Source organism: Pteronotus mesoamericanus, unplaced genomic scaffold, assembly GCF_021234165.1.
Source record: "Pteronotus mesoamericanus isolate MK-2021 breed Mesoamerican mustached bat unplaced genomic scaffold, CSHL_Meso_final contig_182, whole genome shotgun sequence".
Lineage (NCBI taxonomy): Eukaryota > Metazoa > Chordata > Mammalia > Chiroptera > Mormoopidae > Pteronotus > Pteronotus mesoamericanus.
The window spans coordinates 16890360-16914512 of NW_026555078.1; the positions used below are offsets into that span (position 1 = coordinate 16890360).

Genomic DNA, 24153 nt, shown 5'->3' on the forward strand with positions numbered 1-24153 from the left:
AAACATGTTGTCACGGAAACTGATAGATGCTTAACATTCATTTCTGCCTTCTCCTTGAGCTGCATGGAGAGGCAACGTGCCCAGTCAACAGACTGCCTCTCCAGACTCATTTGTTGCTACAGAGAAGTGGGCCTGGGGTCCAGGGCTGGTCAATAATGAATTAGTTGGAGTTGCCAAGCTTCCAAAAAAGCTTTTTTAAAAAAAGCGGACAGATTTAGCAGGCATCTGTCCCTGCCCTTCCTCTCAATGCCCTTCTTGCCTGGAACAAGGACACAACGCCAGTAGGAGCAGGAGCCACCTGATGACCGGAAAGATGGAAGCCGGTGCTTTGGGGCTGGCAGAGCGGCAGAGAGAAGCCTGGCTCCTTGGTTATGTCTCTGAAGAGCTGCGCTGGCCCTGGACTTCCTGGCTCCAAACTTCTTGACGTGGAAGAAAAATAAGTCCTTTACTCATGTAAGCCACTGATTCTCTGAGTTTCTGTTAGCTGCGGAGACTGTTTTCCTAACTAACCCAGCGGTGTTTCCCAAGCCCTCCTATCTCCCACCTCCCGCGCCGCCCTCTGCGACAGCGGCCCCGTCCCGATCTGAGTCCCCACTCAAGCTCCCTCTGCCGGTCAGGGGCGCTGCCCCTCAGAAGCATTTCGGGGTGTGGGACAGATGGTCACTCCCCACCACCCCCTCCATCCATGGGAACAGAAGCGAAAGGCCAACCTTGATCGCTGCCCACCCCCCCTTCCCAGGTCTGACTCCATCCAAACAAGAAGTTCAACGGCTGGATTAAAGGCAAGCCAGCCGCCCCTGCGCGTGCCCACACCATCAGACAGCCCCTGCAGAGTGATTAGAGACCAGACACTCCCAGGGGTCCACGCAGGACAGCCTGGTCACCAGCCACTTCGCTCCATTAAGAAAGGAAGCCAGGAAAACACAATCACCTTGAGAGGACTGGGTTTTGACATAAGGGGATAGGTCAGCAGGTTCTGGAATAAAGCTGCCTGGACTTGAATTGCAGCCCCACCACTGACTGTGTGGCTTGGACGAGTTATTTAACTTATTTCAGCCTTAGTTTCCTCTATGCAAAACAGAGACAACCAAGCCACTTACTTTTGCAGGGTTAGAGAAGATAAAGTGTGACAAATAGACAATGCTTAGCACAGCCCCTGGTGTTAATATAACAAGTGCTCAATAAAATGATGGCTATTGTTGTTCTATGGTGGTTCAGAGCAATGGCTTTGAAGTCAAATCTGGGTTCATGGAACCTGGCTTCGCCACCCATCAGCTATGTGAACTTGAGCCACTTCCTAGACGGCACCTTAATTTTCTCTAAGTGAGGACGCTCACTCACTAACTCAATCATAAATACCTACAGCAAGGCCCATTTCTACACCAGGTTTTACGCTCAACCTTGGGCATGTGAAGGTGAATAACACAGACACAGTCGCTGTCCTCCTGTAACTTAAGAGTCTTGTGAGGGAGATAGACACTAATGGAAAATCACAAGGAACTGTAACAAATACTACAAAGGTATACAGGTCTCTGTGAAAGGGGAACGAACCCTAATCAGAGAGGCCAGAGAAAGGATGCACTGAAGAGCAATCCAGAGGAAACAGCATCTGCAAAGGCTCTGGGGACAGGCAGAGTGTGGGGAGTTTAGAGAAGGCAGGGTGACTAGTGTGGAGACAGCACGCGGAGGCGGGGGAGCGGGCCGGAGGGATGAGGGTAAGAATGGAGGGTAGGCAGGTGATACAAGACCTTTTGTCTAGTTCTACCTTTATCTTAGGAACAATGCTAAGCTTTTATGAAGGGCTTTAAGTGGTATGTGTACGTGCATGCCAGATGTAGTCAGTGTGCGTTCTGAAAGCTCACTCCACAGGGATGTGAGAACAGAAAGGACAAGGAACCAGAGGTGGTAAGGGCTGATGCATTAAGAAGCTAGTACAGCAGGTCCAAGTGAGGATGTTTACTAACTTGAGCTTGTTGGAAGACATCACCTATGGTTCAAGCTACAGAGTTAAATCAATGATTATGAGTTCTGGGGGGAAGCTGAGGATCCTTTCCAGGGGAAAAAAAAAAAAAGGCACAAATGCAGCATACCCGACGTTCTGTATACAATTTCAGGGGATTCACAGGTCAGCTGAAGCTACAACCATGGGCCGCAGCTCGTAGGTCAAACTCCCTGTATTAAGCAAGAAAGCCTGATAAACACTTTGGATGTGCCATGACCCCTGTTTTACTGGCACCGCTTTCCTAAAGGTTATACTCTGCTTGTCAGACCTCCCCTCCCTGTTCTCTTATCTTCCTATCCCTACACCAAATGTCCTCAGAGGCTGATGACAAGAGATGAGTCAGATTTCCTGGTCCCAGGAATAGGAGCTGCCTGATGACCAACAAAACAAGGAAATGGTCTTTGTCCCTTTCATCTGTTAGATCCTTTTTAAAAACTGAGCCTCTTTTTTTTTTTTTTTTAAAAGGTTTTATTTATTTATTTTTAGGGAGAGAGAGAAAGAGAGGGAGGGAAACATCAATCAGTTGCCTCTTGCCCATGCCCCCAACCAGGGACCTGGCCAGCAACGCAGGCATGTGCCTTGACTGGGAATTGAACCGGTGACCTTTCGGCTTGCAGGCCAGTGCTCAGTCCACTGAGCCACACCAGCCAGGGCTCCATCTGTTTTCTTATTCAAATGATTGGTTCAAGAAGGAAGCAGAAGAAAACAGTGAGCTATGCTCTTTTCATCCTACATTCTAGAATTCTTATAAAAGTTAGGTATTTAATATTGACGGTGGGTATTGCTATATGGCACTGAATCTGAAGTACAAATTACAAGGTCAAGGTTGAGCGAACTTTATTTTTGTTTCTGAGAACATCAGGTTAAGCATTTTATGTAAAGCCAGGATAAAAGAGGAAATAGGCGATATTCCAGAAAAATTTCACATGTGTTCTGTCTTCTTTTCTTAAGGGCTGATATTACAAAGTATGTTGAAGCATACATGAAGCATGTTGGGTGTTGCCAGGGATTCAAGAAACATACAGAATGCAATCCTGCCCTCAGGGAGCATACGGTCTTATGGAAGAGACAGTTCACCCGAGAAGTAAGTAGTGGTAAGAGACAGCAAAATACAATGTCGTGATATAAATTGTAATGCTCTAGGGATTTAAAAAATGGCAAGATAAATATAATTATACAAACAAAGATAACCACAGGAGACAAAACTTAGAGAATAAGAAGAATTTGCATATGTGGACAGGTGTGGGCATGAGAATATGCTCAGTTACCCATTCATCTGTTCCATCGGAATTTCTTCAGTCCCCACTTCGCTGGGCACCGCGCTGGGCCCAGGGGTTTCCGAGTCAGGTCAGTCTTCCAGGGAGCTACAGCCTAGTGAGGGCGCAGCCCAGCACTCCCTCAAGACACGGGAGTGTCGTCAATGCCACCACAGGTAGGTCAATCACAGAGTTCCGCTGGAGCACTGTCAAAAGCATCTAAATTAGCTTGCGGGTGGGAATGGGGCAAGGCTGGAGAAGAAAAAAGGAGGACAAGTGGCATTAACCACATCGGGAGGGAAGGGGGCAAGTGGAGGCGGATGGGGCCTGGGCAGAGGGAAGGATATGCAAACAGAGCAAGAGAGAACACACATGCCATATGATGGGTGGGTGGAGCAGGGCTTAGCTTCCACAGCTTTCGCAGGAGATCACCTCTGCCAACTGCTTTCCAAAGCGCATAGATGCACCTTCAACCAGGAACATAAGGGTCTAGGCATCTGTGTCCTTACTGAGCAGCACGGCTAGCTCTGGTCAAGCAGCCAACTGATAGAAGTTATATTTAGGATCGTCTAAGACACGTGCAATTCACCCATTCCCCTAAGCGATCGGCATCGTACCCCTGGGTTATGCTGGACCACAAGGACTTGGGCTGCATTTGTTCTGTCCCTCACAAAGCTGTCTTCACTGACTTGCACGGAGTGATGTTCTGCCCTGTGTCGGTCACGCCAGGAGGCCGCCCTGCGACACCCAGCGCTGTGCTAGCTTTCTGAGGGCGCTGTTACTTCACTCAGCGTCCCCTATGTAAAGCATGTACAATACTTCTTACAGAGGAAGAGCTAGGAAAAAACTTAACTCTTTTCCAGAGTATTTCTTTTTTTGAAAATAAGAACTATATACCCTGATTTATTATGCTTTCCTTCTTGTCCTGCCTTTTAGGAGACTTAGAACCAAATTTAAACTCAATTACAGTAATTTTATTTGGCCTTCTATTTGAAAAATTGGAAATATCTTGGTTTTGGGCCCTGATTTTCTCTTTATATCTTATTATTTTATTGCACGTGGCTTTATATTTTAAGATTTATGCGACCTACCATCCCACCTGAAGAAAACTGCCAGAAATGCGTCAGTTGGCAGTCCAGAATCACACAATCGTGCCACGCCAGCAGCAGGCTGGCAGCCCCAGAAGGCAGGAGCCTTCCTCTAGCTTTGCACACCAGGGGCATTTCGCTCAAAGAATGACTGCAAAGGATGCTGATTCTGTCTTTTCAAAGCAGAATGCAGAAAGTGGAGAGAGCGACAGTCACACAGAAGAGAGGTCAAGCTGTGAGCAGGCAGAGGTGTTCGCCTGGAGAACAATGGAAGCCAGCTGCTTGGGAGGCCATGCGACCTGGTCCTGGGGCAGGACTAACAGGCCGGCTGGTGGGCCACTAGAGCTACTAATGATTCCCAGTACGGTTGCAGGTTTTCATGAGGTCTGGTTCTTGAGACTGTTTCTTCCCTGCATTTATGTACAACAACTTTGCTTAATAGAGCTAACCTGAGGGTGTCTCTCTTGATAACAAAGGCTTCTTTAGACGACACAAATTCTCTGCATGAAAAGAGGTGGGGTAAGTATATGCACACATGAATAATGGTGATTTATATTTGAGAATAATAGAAAGGATAAATAAATATAAAATAGAGGGCCCGAGAGGAGTCATAGTTCCAAAACAGTGCTGCGGTTTTAAAAATTTCATATTCTCATATCTGATCAAAAACTACAAACAATTCATTACCTAATAAATTTTACAGCTCAGCCATAAGAAGTTAAAAAACTTGTGTTGAATCCCAAAATACGTTCATTTGGGTTTGTCACATGTCTTACTTTCTGTAGGGAGCACATTGGAAGTGAACAGAAGCGGGGGAAACCTCCACGTTACCTTTCAGTCCAACATACACAAAAGTGAGTGATTCCTCGAATAACAATGAACAAACAAATACCACGAGCACAGCAACTTCTAATCAGCTTTTTTCTTCACCTCATCATCTTACAACCAGGTTGGCTTTCCAAAGCCTATCTCCATTTTACACTGGGGATACATGCTATGTTTAATTGATGGAGCTAAAGGGACGTCCCACATGTCCAAGCTGTTCCTCTCTGAGATCAGGTGGCTAGTTAACCTGAACTTAGGTTCAAGAGGCGAGGGTTCCCTGAGGCCTACGGCAAACCTGAACGGAAGCACTTGCACGTTTGGAAGGTGAGGACAAGGAAATGTAAGAGACTGCTGTTTCACTTTTACGAGTGATGCTCTTCCTTCGGAGAACTGAAGAGGATCTGAGTCTTTTTCTTTATCACCATAATTAGAAAGAACAAAGGGTAAATATCGAAGCCAATCATGCCAGCAGGGCAACGCACACTGAGACGTCTTTCTCCATGCCTCGCAGTTACACACCCACTCTTTGGGTCCCAGTTCAAATCCTACAGATGAGGCAAGTGGAGTTGTAAATATTTCCATGTGCAAAACTTGCTTTTTCCAAGGACAGGCATGGCTTAGCATGTCGCTTTCTTTCCTTAGAACTTTCAGGAGCAATCATGTCCTGAGGACATAAGGATGGCAAAGTGAAGTACGTGCCTGTAACAAGCATCTCACTGAAATTAGCAGCAACATGGGATGGACAGCCACAGGGTAGAGGTGATAACTTGCAGTGATAAGACTCACAGAGCAAGGCAATGTCATGCTGGTTACTTGCCCAGTTCAGGACTACAAGAATAAACAGGATCTTTTTCCACCCAAAGCCAATGGAAATGACACAGGACAGGACAAATCTGGTACAAGATGCAGTGGTAGGTACAACTCCAACGATCTAGGCTGCCAGGAATCTTTTCCAGGAGGTGAGTGTGCTTCTGTAACAGAAAGGTAATTTGAGAAGGAGGCATGGCACTTCCCTCGTCTTGGTAACAAAGCCGTAATTGTTAACAATTGAAGAATCATCACTCCTCTCTTCGGACTTTGCCAACTCAGCAAGAGACAACCTCAATTTTCAGATGTTATCTTTCTTAGTAGTCCATTTCAGAAACAGAGTTCCCTGGTTTTCTTTAAGGCAAATGGACTCTGTTTGGGTGGGTTCTTAGAAGTACCCCCCACCCCACCCCAGGTCTCCCTAAACTGAAGGCCAGTTGTTTCCTCCCCCACTCCCAACCAGGCTGTTCAGCTATGCTAGTGTTGTTTCTGAATGCAGAAACAGTTACTAAATGAAAGAGGCCTCAGGACAGGAAAGCATGAAATTTCAATGGCTGGCAGCCAGGCGACTCTGCCATGTAGAGGGATCCACATCCTTCTTGTGTGGCTGCAGCCGGGTTGAAGCTGGCAAAACACACACTGTTAAAACACCACTGGGGTGACACAGCCTATAATGAGGGAAGCGCTAAGACCAGTGGCTTAGGACTAGGTGATCCAGGCCTAACCGACTCAGATTTTTTCCTGGTTCCTTAGACTGCACGTTAAAGCCTCTCTCCCTATGGATGTCTGTTATAAGAACATACATGCTGGGTATGGTACGGTGGAGTCGGTGTGGCCACAGGAGATGAGAACGAGACTTGGCAGAGAGACTTTGACTGCCAGTGTGGTAGGAGACAGAGAGCAGTGGCGAGGGGAAAGTCTAGGCCAGGGAGCCCCGCGGGGTTTCCTTGGGAAAGGCCAGGCAAGTCAGCGTAAACAGCCCAGGACAGCCAGTTTGAATGCTTCTGGTGGGCTCTGGGCCTCTGGCTGCCTGGTACCTGGCCCTGGAGGGATTTAGGGCCAGGGAAATTTTGGCTTGCCCTGTGAGAGTTCTTAAGGAGATGTTTGGGAATATATAGTTGGGAATTGGCTGGCCTGCATATGAAAGACATGCTCTTGGGCAAATTGTTATTGTTTTTATAAATTAATTAGCTAGCCCTGGGGGGAGGCATTCTCCTTGGGTCTGTAAGTCCCTCCCCCCACCAAATGCCAAAGCATCAAAAATATAGACAGTATAATTGGTCCTATGATACATAGATGCTAAACAGACAATACAGAATCTAAGAAGAAAGAGAACAATGTATGTATTAAAATATGACACTGGCCAGGGGCAGCTGCTTAGGGGTCTTGGGTAGGCTTTAGTCCCCAGTATCCTTCAGCGCGGCTCCCTCCATTCTTTGATAAGGACAACTGATGTGTTCTCAGCCTGTTAGGCCGCAAACACACTTGGAACCCTCTACTCTAACCCAACTGCCTCCCTAAATCCACATATAAAGAGGGTTAGGACTTGTTACAGCCGTTCATTCTAATGGTGGCGGAAGGGACCTCTGCCAGAGCAGGTCCCGTCTATAATGCATTCACACAGGAAGGAAGCATGCACTCAGGTGATGGGCTGTTGACTCCGGGGTTCTGCCTCCTCACTCTGATGTAAACCACCTCATTCCCCTGCCCCAGGCCAGGCAGCCCACTGCCACTGCCACCTGCCAGGTGGTGGGCCTGCTGCTGGCGCCTCCAGCAGTTGTGCTGTCCCATGGGAAGCTGGACTTCTGAGGCCCTTGGGCCCACTCTGCCCTTTCAGCCTACACACACTTGGTGCGTGGTCTCCCCCTTCGGCTAATCACAAAGTCCAGCATTACACATCCCTAGCTTACACACACAGTCAGGCGCAATGGGGCTGTGTCTGCAAGAGAGACTTCAGTGTTGAAGGACAGGCTCTTTCCCAAGGCTTCTTTGCTGACGATCTGTTTTGCCATGTAATGTTCTGAGTGGACTGTAAGGGATACTAATGAAATAGGTTCAAGGAAAGTGATATTACAAACTCTGGCAGGTCCAAGTCTTACAGTCCTGGAAATGGATGGACATTAGTACTTCTTGGCAGGCCACTGGTTTGGTTTGGAGCTTGATGTCACATTCATTCTTCTGGCTGTCAGTCTCCTGAAGGAAATACTGACCTTCTTGCTTCAGTTTTCTATATTTTATTAGTTTTATCATTACTGAATAGGCTGCTTACTATCAGAATTAAAGTACCATTAGCTAAGTATCACCAATAGAATTCTGGTTGTTTTCAGTTTCTCCGGTACATTTTGGTAGATGATCAAGCCATGGATTTGGTGTTTCTTCCCTTCTCTCCTCTCATTCCTTTTTGGAAAGAGTTTAGATGGGCTGGGGAAAGATATTTGAAGCTTTCTGATCCAATGTAAATGAATCCTGTGGTGGGTAAATAATTTTCCTCCCTCTTTTGCTCTCTTGGGGTATATTTTGATGAATAATGCTTCTCAAATAAGTTTATAAATATTCCCCTAGAGGTAAGAAGAGTATTAAGCTCATAGCAGGTGTGCCATTAATGCTTTAGAGTATAGGGTAGAGCAAAGAGGAAAGGAATCATTAAAACCTTGCGGTGTCATAGAATTTTCTGGAAACTTTTGAAGGCCACAGCTGGGAACAAAATACTGAGGGCAATGCTGGTGAAATGTGGCTACAGCCTCACAAGATCAAGTTAGGCCAGCCCTTTGGTGTAGAAACTCTTTTTTGGATGGGTGGTAGGGTGGGGTTTAGAGTACGCCAACGATGGCATATGTTTATCTTAAATAACTCAGAAAAAAACATAATTTATTAATTGACCTCATCAAAAATTTAAAAATTGTTAAAAAAAATTGTTCCCTTTTTCTCCCATTTTCTGAAAGTCCAGTTCACAACTACCCAACTCTCGTCTAAATGCCTTCACTAATAAATAATCATAGTACTGAAATTTAACCTTCAAATACTATGCTTTTCAGTTTCTTCTGTTAAATTTTACCTGTAGCTCAATTATGGCTTTACTGTCTTTCTTTGGTTGGCACTGATGTCCCTGTATTTTTAAACAAAAGCCTCTGTAACAGCACGGAACTTTATTACTGCCACAGCGCCACCTACTGGCATGCCATTACAGAAGCAAGACAGTTATAGCTTAGCTTTGACCCACAGTTTTGGAGAGTCCTTCTGAGCTTTGGTTTTTATAAAATCCCAATTTCCTTGTCATTTTGAGAAACTATCATTTGATAGCTACTGAATCTCTTGCTGCAGAATGAAGCCAGCAAGTTAGAATAAAAGATATGCTCTTACTGTTACCTTAAATTGGCCCTGACTTCACCGACTTTCATTTCCTCTGTCCTATAACTGTAGCAAGGGCTCCAGATTGTGTGGGCAAGGGTTTGGATCTGGCGAAAATAACTTGGGGAGCTCCCAAAGATCCTGAAAAATGTAAAAAACATCCCTACTTAGCACCTTACTTGATCTTGGCTAAAAGGACAAGTGGTCAGAATTAAAGCTAGGTTTTAGGGCCCCGTCGCTCTCCCCGATGCTGCCGCCCCCCTTCCTACCAAACACCGAATCCATGCTCTCTCGACTGCTTTCCAGCAGCGTAAGAGTGGGTAACCAACCCAAGTTCTTACCCCTCGGGCTCTGGGAAGAGAACTTTTTGGGAGCAATAAAGGGTATTAGACACTAGGCAGAGTATCTCAAGGGCCTTATTTATTTTTATTTTTAATCTACTCCAGAGATCCACTCAGGATCTCCAACAATTACTTGTAGGATGCATGGTGAAAACAGCTCACTCCACTGAGGGCAGCCAGGCAAATAATTTCACTTGAAAGTTAAAGTGATTTCTAGATCCTTAGGGTTTCAGCTCCACTGGGTTTACTTTATATTAAAATCAGTTCCTTTCTCTCGCTGTGTCAACGAGAGACAATGAAGTGGGCAGGCACAGTCACACTGACGTGCTGAGAGCACAAAACTAAAGTGTATTTTACCAGGGCCCGAAATATCAAACATTTAACAGGGACATTTGGCTTCTCGCTTCTTGTCAATGGAACCCATCATGGGTTTTCAAAAAGTAGTAAGGTTTCTTCCACCAACTACCAACTACAAGAGCTTAAAACAAAAAGGAGAAGGTGGTGTGGGGCAGGCAGAGACAGACTCTAGCCCGGGAGAGGTTGAGGCAGAAACCCAGGGGCAGCGACGACGCAGCTGGTGTGGCTCCAGACCCCTACAATCACAGCAGTTTACACCATCGAACCAGCATGAGAGCAATGTCAGCTATCTAATCTCTCTCTCTGCTATTTCAGTTCGCCATCACCACTTCAGAGCTCAAGAAGCACACCACGGTTATAAAGAAGGAAGACCAATGGCTCTGGCTTTGAGCCAAAGGCCTTCACTACAGCTTTCTTCTCAAATCTTCAAATTTGCTGACTCCATACCTTCCCTCCCATAGCCTGAATATATAGAATTTATAGCCTGAGTTAAGGAAGTCAAGGAAAAATACCCTTCATGGAGCATTCCAGGCACTCTGCTAGGAGCTTTCACATTCACTACCCCATTTAATTTTCATCATAAAAATGTCACTGTGCCACCAGCAGTGCAAAGAAATGGAGTTTTTTTTAACAGTGCACTAAGATGAGCTACTATCTCACTCACACTGCCTGAGATCAAAGTCACTCAGCTTTATGGTCCCATTGGCCAGACCTGGGGAAGGGTCAGGGGACCAGGAAACAGACTCTTGTTATATTCATGGCCTCATTAATAACCATGTTTAACCACTGAGTTATCTAGACCAGACAGGGGATAAATATCTTTCAAAGTGAGTTTAGAGATTCCTGTATAGGTACAGGCTTCCCAGCTCTGAGAGAGATGTATAAACTTTTTGACTTACTATGGAGGTTGTTTTCTCTTCTTGCAGGTTTAAGGAAAAATGTTTCTAGTAACAATCTAATCTTTTTATAGGATACCCTTCTGAGCCCCTTTATAGTCTCTGCATGATATAGAAAAACACATGATTGGTAGTTGAAACAATGAAGTGCCAGGCAGTTATTTACTAGCTGTATAAATAAGTCTAACAGGGTTAGTTACTATTATTACACTGCTGAGGTAAAATGTTTACCTCATTTTATTGAGATGTACGGACAATGCCTGAAGCTATTATATCATAGATTCACCAGTGTTTAAAGACCAGGAACATCACAAAAGTCATAGACTAGAAAGAGATCTGAGGGACTCTATAGAGGCCAAGAACCATTTGGTGACAAGAGCAGTAAGTAGCAGGCTACCTAAACAAGGTGAGAAGAATAAAGTGCTCATCTGAAGTAGAAGAGGGGGGAAAAGGATATTAGAATCCAGGGAAAGAACTTCTGGTCAAGATGGCAGCACAGGAAAACAAAGATTGCCTTTTCACACAACCACATCAAAATTACCACTAAATTAGAGCACAACTATCACTCAGAACTGGCAGAAATCAAGTTGAATGGAAGTCTGACAACTACAGAATTAAAGAAACCACATCCATCCAGACTGGTAGGAGGGGTGGAGATGCGGAATGGGCTGGTCCCACACCTATGTGTGGTAGATAAAAATTCAGGAGGGATGTCCAGGGAGTGAGGCATCCCAGCCCCACACCAGAATGCCAGCCCAGGGTTCCAGTGCCAGAAAGATTAAGTCCCCATAACTTCTGGCTGTTAAAACCAACAGGGACTGAGTTGGTGGAAGAAACTTGTAGAGTCCCAAGCAGTTCTTAAAGAACCCACGCATGGACTTACTCAGACTCACTCTCTCTGAGCTCCAGCACCAGGGTAGCAACTTGAAAGGCACCAGTAGCATATGGGGAGGAACTGAAGTGTCTGGCATCAAGGCAAGAGCTAGGAGACGGCTTTCTCCCAGACAGAAAGGCAGGCAGAGCCACAGAGCCAGTGCATGGGTGTCATATCTGAGACTCCCTCAACCTAGCTAGCACTGTCCACCCTGGAGATCCCCTGAGGCTGTGTCCCACCAAACTTAGAGCTGTTAACAGTAGCTTTTCCATAGCTTTTCCATATGAATGGCTGGTCTTGGATCAAGCTTCACAACTTCCTAAACTCTTCCAAACAGCAATAGCTGGCTTCCGTGAGCTCCCAGCCTCTATACCTCTTGCTAAGTGGCCCTAGGCACTGCACTAGCAGCAGCCAGCCTAGATTCACAGCTTGGCTTTGCCTGGGAACCTCCAAGCCCAGCACAAGTAGCAGAATCTCAGATTGCTCTATATAGCTCAAGGAGGGTGGCCCCAGGCAAAACACAGGAGGGGGCTGAAGTTGGCCTGCACTACTCTGAAACCCAAGGGCCTACACACCCAGTAGTCAGCTACAGACCACATCGGAGCACCAACCTCTGGCCCCTACACAGCTGATCCTCCATGGAGGGTGGAGGTTAGTGGTAAGTGGTCACAGCCAATCTTTGCAGCTGACTGGCCTGGGTAAATCCCTCCCATTGACCTGCCAACAGCAACCAAGGCTCAACTACAAGAGGAGAGGGTACTCAGACCACCCGGAGGGCGCACCTTGAGGACCCAGCTTGGGTGACAGGAGAGGCTGGGCCATTGGATCCTATAGGACACCTACTATATTAGGCCACACTACCTAAACACAGAGTCAAAGAAGCTCTGCCTAATACATAGAAACAAACACAGGGAGGCTGCCAAAACAAGGAGACAAAGAAACATGACCCATATGAAAGAACAGATCAAAGCTCCAGGAAAAGAACTAAACAAAATGGAAATAAGCAATCTATCAGATGCAGAGTTGAAGACACTGGTTGTAAGGATGCTCAAAAAACTTAATGAGGACCTCAGCAGCACAAAAAAGATCCAGTCAGGAATGAAGGATACACTAATTAAAGAAAAATTTATAGGGAAACAAGAGCAGAGCAAATGAAGCCAAGAATCAAATCAATGATTTGGACCATAAGGAAGCAAAAAACAACCATGCAGAACTCCAAGAAAAAAAGAGTCCAAAAAAATGAGGCTAGTAAAAGCAGCCTCTGGGACAACTTCAAATGTTCCAACATTGGCATCATAGGGGTGCCAGAAGGAGAGGAGAAAGAGCACGAAACTGGAAATCTATTTGAAAAAACAATGAAAGAAAACGTCCCTAATTTGGTGAAGGAAATAGACACGCAAGTCCAGGAAACACAGAGGGTCCCAAACAAGATGGATGCAAAGAGGCCCACTCCAAGGCACATCATCATTAACTTGCCAAAGATTAAAGTTAGAGAATCTTAAAAGCAGCAAGAGAAAAGAAGTTACCTACCTACAGGGGGGTTCCCATAAGACTGTCAGCTGATTTCTCAAAGGAAACTTTGCTGGCTTGAAGGGATTGGCAAGTAATATTCAAAGTCATGAAAAGTAGGGACCTACAGCCAAGAATGCTCTACCTAGCAAAGATATCGTTTGGAATCAAAGGGCAGAATAAAGAGCTTCCCAGACAAGAAAAAACTAAAGGAGTTCATTATCAACAACCATTATTCTATGAAATATTAAAGGGACTTATTTAAAAGAAAGAAAGATCAAAACTATGAACAATAAAATGGCAATAAATACATACCTGTCAACAATCGAATCTAAAAAGTAAACTAAACAAACAAGAAAAAGAGACACAATCATGGATACAGAGAGTGTTTTGATAGTTGCCAGATGGGAGGGGGGTGTATGGAATTGGGTGAGGAGGTGAGGGGATTAAGTAGTACAAACAGGTAGTTACAGAATAGCCATGGGGATATAAAGTAACAGCATAGGAAATGGAGTTGCTAAAGGACTTATGATCCATGGACATGAACAATGGTGAGGGGATTGCCTGATGGAGTGGGGGTGCTGGGTGGAGGGGGGCAATGGGGGAAAAATTGAGACAACTGTAATAGCATAATCAATAAAATAAAATAAAAATATGTAAAAAAATTCCTCTGAGAAATTAAAGAAAAGAATTCAGGGAGGAGTGTAACTGCTCTTTGTTCTGTGGTTTTATGCTAATACCAAATTCAGCATGAACACTATGAAATTTTCTAAGTAACTTCAACAGTCAGCACATATTAACTCAGGATCAAGATGCTGAAAGACTGACCCACCTGGCCCTCCAAGTCTCTAACTTCCTCAGCCAGAGTGCACGCAGAGAGTTCAATTCAGATCTATCAATGAGACACGCAAATGAAAGAGGTCAGGCTCCCAGACCCCCTACCAGGAGTGTCCAACCCACGGCCCGCAAGCCTGATACGGCCCAGGATGGCTATGAACGTGGCCCAACAGAAAACTGTAAATTTACTTAAAACATTATGAGACTTCTTTTACATGTGATTACATGTTGCAATAGACTTAATGTGTGGCCCAAGACAAACCTTCTTCCTGTGTGACCCAGTGACACCCAAAGTTTGGACACCCCTGTCTAGTCTATAAACCTTACCAACTTCAGCAAAATTGAAGTACAGAAGGGGCTCTAACATCTGTATCTAACAGATGTCCTTCCCACCAGATCACGATCCTCTTATCCATCCACTTCTCAGTGCCTAACAGTTCCAGGGAGAAATGTGACTTCCTTAAAAATAATTATCATGTTCTGCTGATTCATTTTTTGGGGGGTGCGGGGTGAGGCAGGGTATGGGCGACAGGTTTATACCCATCAAATGTTTCTTGAATTCAGGTTCTAAGATTTTAAGTGGAAAATAAAATCTTTATACTTTTATATTATTACCTTACCTGGGTGTAGTTATAGAACCTTTCTCTTTATACTGCTTCATTTAATCCACATAGTAAGCCTAGGAGATACATGTAACTATCCCCATGATACAGTCAAAGAAACCAGGCTTCCCGGAGGTCTTAGAATCATTTTAAGATGTTTTATGTCAACCCACCAATCTGCCTCCCCCTGCACACATTCCTTGAGGGCTCCCTACTGTTCTCAGGACCAAGCTCCTTACAGAGCGCGCATACTGGCCCTGCTATCTGCCTTTTCCCTCGTCCCTCCCTGCGCATGCCCTAGTCACCAGCCGCACTGACACATGAGGGCTTCCAGAACACAGCCTTTGCACACACTGTTCCCTCTTCTTAGACCTCCTTCCATTCCATACACACTGTAACTCCCTGGCTGACTTGTTCATATTCAAACCTCAACTTTAGATGCTTCTTCCTCTAACAAGCCCTCCAAATCCCTACAGAGCCTGGACCAGGTTGCTTGGGTTCAAATACAGCCCCACCACTTCTTAGCTATGAAATTTTAGACACGTTTCATAATCTGTCTGCGCCTTCATTTCTTCTGCCATAAAATGCGAAGTAGTTCTGGTGTTACATGCCTGTCCTGTGAACAAATGAGTTATTACATACAAGGCAATCAGACCTGTGCCCGACACACAGCAACTGCTCAGCCAGTGTGGTCTGTTCTCCTTCCACTCGTGCCCAGCGCCTGGTTTTTCTCGACCTCGCAGCACGCCCCCTGTTGACTTTTCTCTTGCCCCACGTCTGGGACAGCAGGGATTGTCTTGTTCACCATGTACACACCTCAGTGCCAGAATGTTACGTTTTCCATAGTAAGTGATCCATAACAAACATCTGAATTGAATTCAAGTGATTTTCGTTCAATTTTCTGGTTACGGATTAGTGTATTTTTATGAATTAATACTATCCGTGGACCAATGCTGCCTAACTTTACATGTAGCTTCTTACATTGAGAGGCTTTAGGCCCTCGGTACCTACCTGGCAAGAGACCATGACATTTGCACAACAGGCTCAGATCAGAGGACAGAGCTCTAGCTCTGCATCAATGTGTCATCTCCTCCAGGCCCTCAACTTTCTAAGCCTCAGTCTCCACATCTGGGGTAGGGGGCCAAGAAGATCCAACTTACAGGGCTGTTGCAAAGACTAGTGAGAGATCCTACATGTGGAAATACTACATAAACTGTGAAACATCCGTCAAATGCAGACTTTTTTTTTTTTACTAAATGCTGCAAATCTGATAGGATCCTGCTAGACTGGGCAGTCTCATCTATACCAAGTTATCCAGAAAACCATTCAGTCCTAAGTTGTCAATATCATGCTAAAGAAGAGCATAACAAAAATGCCCATCTGCCAACGCAGCAGAAAGCTGAAAGCCGGGACGCTTTGCGTCTGGACTGGAACTCTCTCCAGAGGCGGAAGAGAGGACGTGCCCAGCGCAGCACCCTCCCTCGCGGGCAGGACAGCTGCTGGGCCCACTTACCTGAGGAGTTGGTGACCGGTACAAATGCTGTCGAGTTAAGGCTGCTCTGGAGTCCGTTCAGCTGCCCTTCTGTGGTGGACCCCCTGAAACACAAGCAGCTTGGTTAGACGTGTAGATAGAAAGGCAAGGTCGAGGACAGGCCCTCCAAGGGCTTTGCTTCTTGTTCTTGGTGTTCCTTCTCATGTGGCTCATTCTCTTGTTTCTTTCAAGACTTTGTTGAAATGCCATCTTATCAGAGAGGGCTTCTGTGACCAACCTATCCTTCTGAAATAGTGCGTATTTTAGGGTCTACTGTCCATCTCTCCCCATACTTGTTTACTGAATGGATATATTAAGCTACCAGTATTGACTTAGATAAATCTTAAGAAAGACATTTTTAAAAAACCAAGTTTGCATGTAGAGCTGTGGGTCTCAATGGGAGGAGTGACGAGGGATAGATTTTGCTGCCTCATCTCACCCCTACATAAGGGACATTTGGCTACACTGAGACATTTGTGGCTGCCACAACTGTGGGCGTCTTCTCACATCTAATGGGTAGAGGCCAGGAATGGTACTAAACATCTCCTACAGGGCACTGGAAAGTGCCCTAAAACAAAGAATTATCTAGCCCAAGTGTCAACGGTGCCGAGGCTGAAAAACCACTCAAAGGCACCTCCCTTCAAGGCAACTTTGACAAGAGATAGGACAGAGCACATTGGCTTCCCCAGCCACGCTTGAGAAGTTCTATGGCGAGCTCAATGTCCTACAAATCATTTCAGGTCTCCTGTAATTCTTTCATTGCATTTATCAAAATTATAATTGTGAAATCGTGTAAGTGGTTGTATAACATCTGTTACCTAAGTTCCATAAAAACAGATATTGTATCAGTGTTATACACAGTTTAGCTATATTGCATTATGCATACATTAGCTATTTAATAAATATTTTTTGAAATAATTTGACTTCATTACCCCTATAAACAAACTTACTTGTTTGGTCCACCTACCTTGATTTTAGTTAATGTGTAAAAAGTTTACATGGGAGATTACAGCTTTATATGCTTAGTTCTTTCTTTATTTGTTCGGCAGCATCCAACCCAACCCTTAGTTCTCCTCTCTCAGCGCTACTTTTCCATTTATTCATTCACACACAAACTGTTTATTAAGCATTTTCTTGTGCTTGGTGCTAGTGAGGAGGCAGACATTAAGCAAATACATAAGATATAAACTGGGCGATAAATGCTAAGGAAACAGCTCTGGCTGGTGTGGCTCAGTGGATTGAGTGCCAACCTGTGAACCAAAGGGCCGCCAGATCAATTCCCAGCCAGGGCACATGCCTGGGTTGCAGGCCAGCCCAGTTGGGGGATGTGCAAGAGACAACCAACTGATTGATGTATCACTCACACATCAATTTTTCTCTCCCTTCCTTCCCCTCTCTCTAAAAATAAGTAATTTTTTTTAAAAGCTGATGAATTGGGGTAAAAGGAACACATAATTTAAAAACTGTTAAGTAAACAGTACAAGGAGCTCCGAGAGAATGAATTAGACAGCGAGGAGAGTGGTCAAGGATGATCTTTCTGAGGAGATCACATTCGGCAGTCATCAAGTTGTGAGGAGCAGGCATTAGCCAGGAGGAGAGCTCTTCATGGAGTTGTCTCATAGCTGTTGATCCAGAGGCAGAAAAGAGCTCAGAAGGTGCTAGGAGCCTTCAGAGGCCAAGGCATAGGTAGACAAGCACTGTTTGACAAACCTGTTCATCATGCGGCTTCCAGGCCCTTCTGTCGGAGCTTCTGATCAGCAAGTCTGGGACAGAGCCTGGGAACTTGGGCTTTTTATAACCCAGAGAAGTCAGGGAAACACTGGCTGGTGGGTAAAGAGGAAGGTGGTGCAAGTACCACTTGGAGAGTCTGGAAGGTGCCCAGGGGGTCCCTGCACCGCTGACGGAGACATGTGCCCTGCGAACACCTCAGCAGTGACGCAAGGGTCACAATGTCCGTGCCCGACCCCACACCGCCAAGCTGCAGCTTGGTCCCTACCTCTCTTTTCCACTTCCATTTTGAGGATGCCACAGGAGCAAAGAGGAGAGAAAGAAACAGAGAGCTTCTCCCATTTCCCACGAGCTTCACCTTTGGGTACCTATATCTGGGATGCTTATGCTTTCGCTCCTTACGGACTGCTTCCCCTCCGGGGGGGAAAAAAAGGAAAGAAAACCCAGAGCATCCATAGGCCGGCATTTGCTCTTCCAGGTCCAAGTGAAAAAGGAAAAGTTCTGGAGGGCCTAGGATGAGATCTTTCTTTCACAGAAGTTAAAAGCCCTTGGGTCTATTCGCCTATGTTAGGAGAAGCTTGAGTGTAGGAAAAAAAAAGGGGGGCGACCAGGGGTTGTGTGTGTGGGGGGTCAGTCTCAGTGTCACAAGGAAACTTCAGTGTCAGCAGTGAAAAGGGAAGCAGGCAGATGAGATTCTGGGGTCAGAAGAAACAAAGGCCACACACAGGGAGGCCCAGAGGAGGTTAGATCTGGTGAGTTCTGGGGCCCGAGCTCTCCCACCTCCTCCCTCCCCTCTCTGGAACCACCTTCCTCTGCTCACCCTCATTTTCTCCTGTTTTCTCAGGCAAATCTCCTGACCGCCCATCTCCTCTGTGTCCAGTCCCCCTCGCTCCCCCAGCAACTCTCATCACAGGCCTTCGGAGCCACCACTGAGTCATGTGAACAACACATTTCTAATGACTCTGCTGTTTCTAGCATAGGGTCCCCTTTCCATAGCCACCCAAGAGGAAATTCTGAGTGAATTTTTCCGTGAAAACACTGGTACACAAAATGGTTTGGGTCTATGTTATTACTATTCCAGGCACATTATAGGTAAATATGCTGTTGTTGTGATAACACTGTTTCCTTAGGAAAATACATTCCAACTTCTGAACAACCCACTCCTAAATGAGAGCTTTCGAAATACAGCTTGTCTAGAGCCTGTATGTTAAGTTGCACTAGCTGATCTGCTCCGGCAATGGTTCTTTGCTGCTTTCCCGGGAATACCTGTTACAGGAAGATACATATGTGTTTTCTTGGTTATCTCTAAGTCAGTTACTATGTTTTCACATCAGGATAAAAAACCCAACTCAGGGTAGTTAAGGATTAAATGACTTGGTGGATGAAAAGCACATCTTAGCACAGTATCTGATATTATATGAAGGGTTAAATAAACATAATTATTAGTATTGTTATTGTTACTTAGGAATACTGTCTACTGTTACATTCACTGTAAGTTTACTACACCCAGAAATATTAAATTGGATGACTCATGGACTCTAATTCAGTTTGGACTGTTAGAAGAATGAACACAAGACATTCGGAACCTGAACATTAACAGCAATTTGCTATAAAAGTCAAAAAGTAATTAACTGGCAACTTACAAGTCAGAAATCTCATAGTCAAAATTATTCTGAAAATTCTCTAGGAAGAAAGGTCTCATTTGAGATTGACAAACTATCTCTTAATAAATTCAACACACACATTTTTTTTCCTGTCAGCATCAGAATGAATCTGTTTCTTCAGTTGTTCACCAAATGAGGCAGTTGGCTTGGAGTTAAGGGGCCATGTTGTGTAAAATGCATCCCTGAGCATGACAATAACACGTAGTACAGTGGGCTGCTCTTCTTATGAGAGAGGCGCACAGGAAATGAGACCGACCGGAGGAACAGCGCATCTCCTATCTCATCCCCAGTGCAGTGTCAAATGGGATCAGCCACTTTATTGAAACTGTACTTTCTTTCTCTCTGAATAGCTGCATGTGCAAAGTTAAATGTGTATTTGATGCAGCTCCATGACCTGCTGTTTTCTGATCACAGCACATAGAGAATGTGAAGAGGCGACTAACGATGAACTCAGAAAAACTGGAGATATGAAAATATCGGAGTTTTACAGTGAGAAATACTGAAAAGATGGGACAAGAAAGGTGCCATTGCCCAGGTCAGGGAGCTCGGTTGGTTAGAGTGTCGCCCGGATACCCTAAGGTTGCCGGTTTGATCCCCAGTCAAGGAACCTACAAGAACCAAGCAATGAATGCATAAATAAGGGGAACAACAAATTGATGTCTCTCTCTCTCTCTCTTCCCCTCCTTCCTTCCTCTCTCTCTAAAATCAATGAGAAAGAAAGAAAGAAAGAAAGAAAGAAAGAAAGAAAGAAAGAAAGAAAGAAAGAAAGAAAGAAAGAAAGAAAGAAAGAAAGAAAGAAAGAAAGAAAGAAAAGAAAGAGAGAGAGAAAGAAAGAAAGGAAGAAGCCACTAACTATACACCATACAAATCCTATCTGGTAAGTCTATCTGCGAGCATGAGATGTGACTATATGGTCCTGTAAGTGTTCCTTAATTGCTCTTCTTGGAAATGGTACAAGTTCTAGGAGATGGAAAAGTGTTAGAGGTAGTTAAAGGTTGAGAGTTAGAGGCCCAGTATAATCTCAGCTGTGGTAATGGGTAAGTTTGTCTACAGAGAAAAGTCTGAACTATCTGTCTATAATTGCCAAAAGCTACTGAGGGGCAGGCTTCCTATTAATGGAGCCACTTAAAAACTGAGATAAGAAATGTGGCCATGCACAGTGACAACAAAGAATTAGAACTTCATTAACAGTGACATGCTCTTGTCCACTAAAGCAGTCTCTCTTCCTTTGGGTATGTTCATAGCCGGTATCTGAAGAGCTTCATTAAGTAGTAAATGTACACATCCTAACCCAGCATTCAGCTCACTTGCCCCACTCCTATCTGCTTCTCTTGCCTTCCCATTTTCCTGAACTCCAAGAAAGAGCTGGACATGGGCCCCATTCTACTCCGAGTAACGGGGAACAGCTCTTCTGGGCCTTTCAAAGAAACTTCAAAAATGCATTACAAACAAGTAATCTCTCTGGAAGCTGAAACATTGCCTGTGTTTATCATTTTGAAAGATTTCTTTTCGGGCAAGTCTCAACTTAGGGAATACAAGCTGGCCAAATGGCTGGCTAGGGATCCCACCGGCATCAAGAGCAGACCAGCCCGTACGGCCGTCCTGTGTAACACACCCTCATCTCCAGTCTAGGAGGGGCAGAATGAGCAAAATCCCCATTTTCTATTTTGCTGGTAAGGCTTCTGATGTGCTTTTTTGGTGAACCTTTAGTTCCTTTATTTGTGGTTTCCTCTGTTCTCCCCCCCCCCCGCCCCCACTATTTTGATCAGTGGAAACTTTTCTGAAAGTGATATCCTTTCTTTAAGATCTGTTTTGTTCATTACTTCACAAGGCTGACTGTGGTTTGGTGCTATATTGTTTCTCCTTGGGTTCTTTTCAAGGCTTCCCACATCTCTAACACAGAGGTAGTAGTTTTCTATTTCAATGGTTTAGTAAAAGTTGATCTTGGATTCATGCCACCACATCAGGGATGACCTTTCTGTAGAAGGAGGGACCCACAAAAGGAAAATACTCGAGGTTTTACAGGGAGAGTAGGGCTGGAAATGCTGACCTCACCAGGGCTGTGGTAAAGAGACGCGGTGGCATCTCTGAAGGTCCTGAAAAGACTCACCCCCCAAAACTACATCATTTTTATAAAATACCAGTGACAATCAGCTTCCTTCACTTCCCAAAGGAGAGAAGAAACACCAAGACACACGTTAGGTTAAAGAACTGAATTCCAAGAAGAGAACGCGGACTTTTACTGGTAAACATTTGCTCACAGATTAAGTATCTTACAACTTTCCTTACAACACACCTGCGTGCACACAGGTGAACGAGTATGTGTGCCTCCTTCCCTTATCTATTGGTCCAGGGATTATAGATACATTCCAGCAACAGAGCCTAATATGCTAATCCTTAGCAAATAACAATTAGGACATTATTAATTTGGGTCTGGTTCCAAACTCAATTCAAGAAACATTTAGTGAAGTCAACTTCTGTGGAGTAGTGGTGCACAGGATTCCATTTTATAAATGGACTACACTTCATCTAATCCAATATATTTATCATGACATTCCTTTTTATTCCTAAAATTATTTATGCAGGCCTTCTCTTTTTTATTAAAATTTCCAGAGGTGATCCTCTCTAGTGTGACATCAATTATATTCATTCCTCCGCCAGTATTTAATGAGCGCCTACCACGTGCCAAACACTGTGTGAGGCACGGCTCTCTCATGTTCTCCCATATGCTGGTCTGTGTTTTTATTTTACTTTGATTAATGTACTGTTGTTCCTTTTATTTAGCTTTTCAAATTAAATGATTCACTCACTTATTGTTAATCCTTCTTGTCTTGTTAATAAACTTACTTAAGGTTACTTTTGCGTGCAGTTTTGGCCATTCCACAAACTTATGTAGTACTTTCATAGCCATTCAGTTCTCAGTGTTTTATCATGGTTACCTCGTTAACACAGGAGTATTATGTTCTCTGTTTTTAAAAATTTCCGGTCTTTAAAAAACATCTTTATATAATTTCTAAAGTGTATTTATTGTAGTTAAAAAGTATGAACTATTTGATACTTATTTTTTGAAGTGCGTGGAGCCTTCCTTTGTGACATAGTGTATGCTGAATTTTTGTTAAGGTTCTACACACACTTGAAAAGAATGGATATTCTCCCTTTTGGATGCAGGGACCCACACAGAGCTATTAATGTTTTTCAGACTGTGAACTGTGGCTCATAAGGGCACTGTAGAATTTAGAGGATATAATGAGCATTTTAAAAACAACACAAAATAGTATTTTGTGAACCTTTTGTTTCATATACATATAGATATTTTTATTGGGTTGCATATAAAATGCATTTTTAAAATTATAAGTGGTGGTCAAAAAAGATTTAAAGTCACTTATCAAAGCAAATTGTTAACTATGCATTTCAAATATTCAAAATCCTCAGAAATTTTTGACTTGCACTGATAGAAGTATATTTAAATAAATCACCCACTATAATTATAATTTGCCAATTTTTCCTTATAATTCTGTCATCTTTTGACATATATTTTAAGCTTATAATGATAACTGCATACTAGTGATTTTTTTTACTTCTATTAATGCTTTTTGCTTAAGTCTATCTATCGCTGTACTAATTTTCCTTCTAACTCGTGTTGCATGGTTTGTCTTTTTCCAATTCTTTGCCATTCTGTGAGATTCTACTTTAGATGTCTGTTTTCAGCAGTCTAGGACTGCAGAACATTAAAAAATGCAGAACATTTAAAAAATGCAATTTGATAATCTTTTACAGAAGAGTATAACTTGTTAAAATTTATTGTGCTTTCTCATACAGTTGGACTTATTTTTATTATCTTAGTTTTTGTTTTCCACTTACCATCCTTTTCCTTTGCTTACCCTCTGCTACCCTTTCCTGCCTTCCACTGGATTCATAAAGCTTCTACATTCCCTTCTCTCCCCCTCTGTTGGTTTGAAAGCTACAGGCTGTGTATCAATCAATTAGCTCCTGTTTTCCTAATAAAATGTAAAGCCATTCAGTACTTCTGTCTTGCCCTCACACTTGACACAGGCCTGTAATACCTTCACTATCCACTGACTATTCTTGTCCATGAACTTTGGTTTTCTTGTCTTAAACGTGTTTTATCTTTTTGAAGCAGACCAACAACTATTTTTATAGTCACTAATACTCATATTTTATAAAATTTCTGTACTTCATTGTTTCATGTTATCCAAGACTTCTGTGTTCACTTTCATCCCACACAGTCTTTGCTAGCTCTTTCATTGAAGGTCATGGGTTGTATACTCTTAGACGTTAACTGTTTCAAATTGTTTTTATTTTGCCTTCTCTCTTGAATGACAGTTTGGCTATGTATAAAATTCTACACTGAAAGTTACTTTACTTCAACACTCTGAAGCTATCACTCTTGTTTTCTGCTCCCTATCACGGCTGGAGAGAAGAATGCTGGTATTCTGTGTTCCTTGGGATATCAAGTGAATTTTCTCT

The 24153-nt window shown here is 43.9% G+C and overlaps 1 protein-coding gene across 2 annotated transcripts in view; it reads right to left on the reverse strand.

The window, feature by feature from the left end:
- TTLL5 (tubulin tyrosine ligase like 5) overlaps positions 1-24153 on the reverse strand; it is a 246195-nt gene that overhangs the window by 22711 nt on the left and 199331 nt on the right. Inside the window, exons 32-34 of one of the 2 annotated variants that reach the window (XM_054567238.1) lie at positions 16256-16338; positions 14136-14195; positions 9384-9467 (exon numbers count right to left, since the gene is read on the reverse strand). In XM_054567238.1, the coding sequence (XP_054423213.1) occupies positions 14185-14195; positions 16256-16338 (94 nt within the window). In that variant the 3' untranslated portion in view covers positions 9384-9467; positions 14136-14184. Of the gene's footprint in view, positions 1-9383; positions 9468-14135; positions 14196-16255; positions 16339-24153 lie in introns of those variants that run through there. The other variant, XM_054567237.1, reaches the window with a different exon arrangement.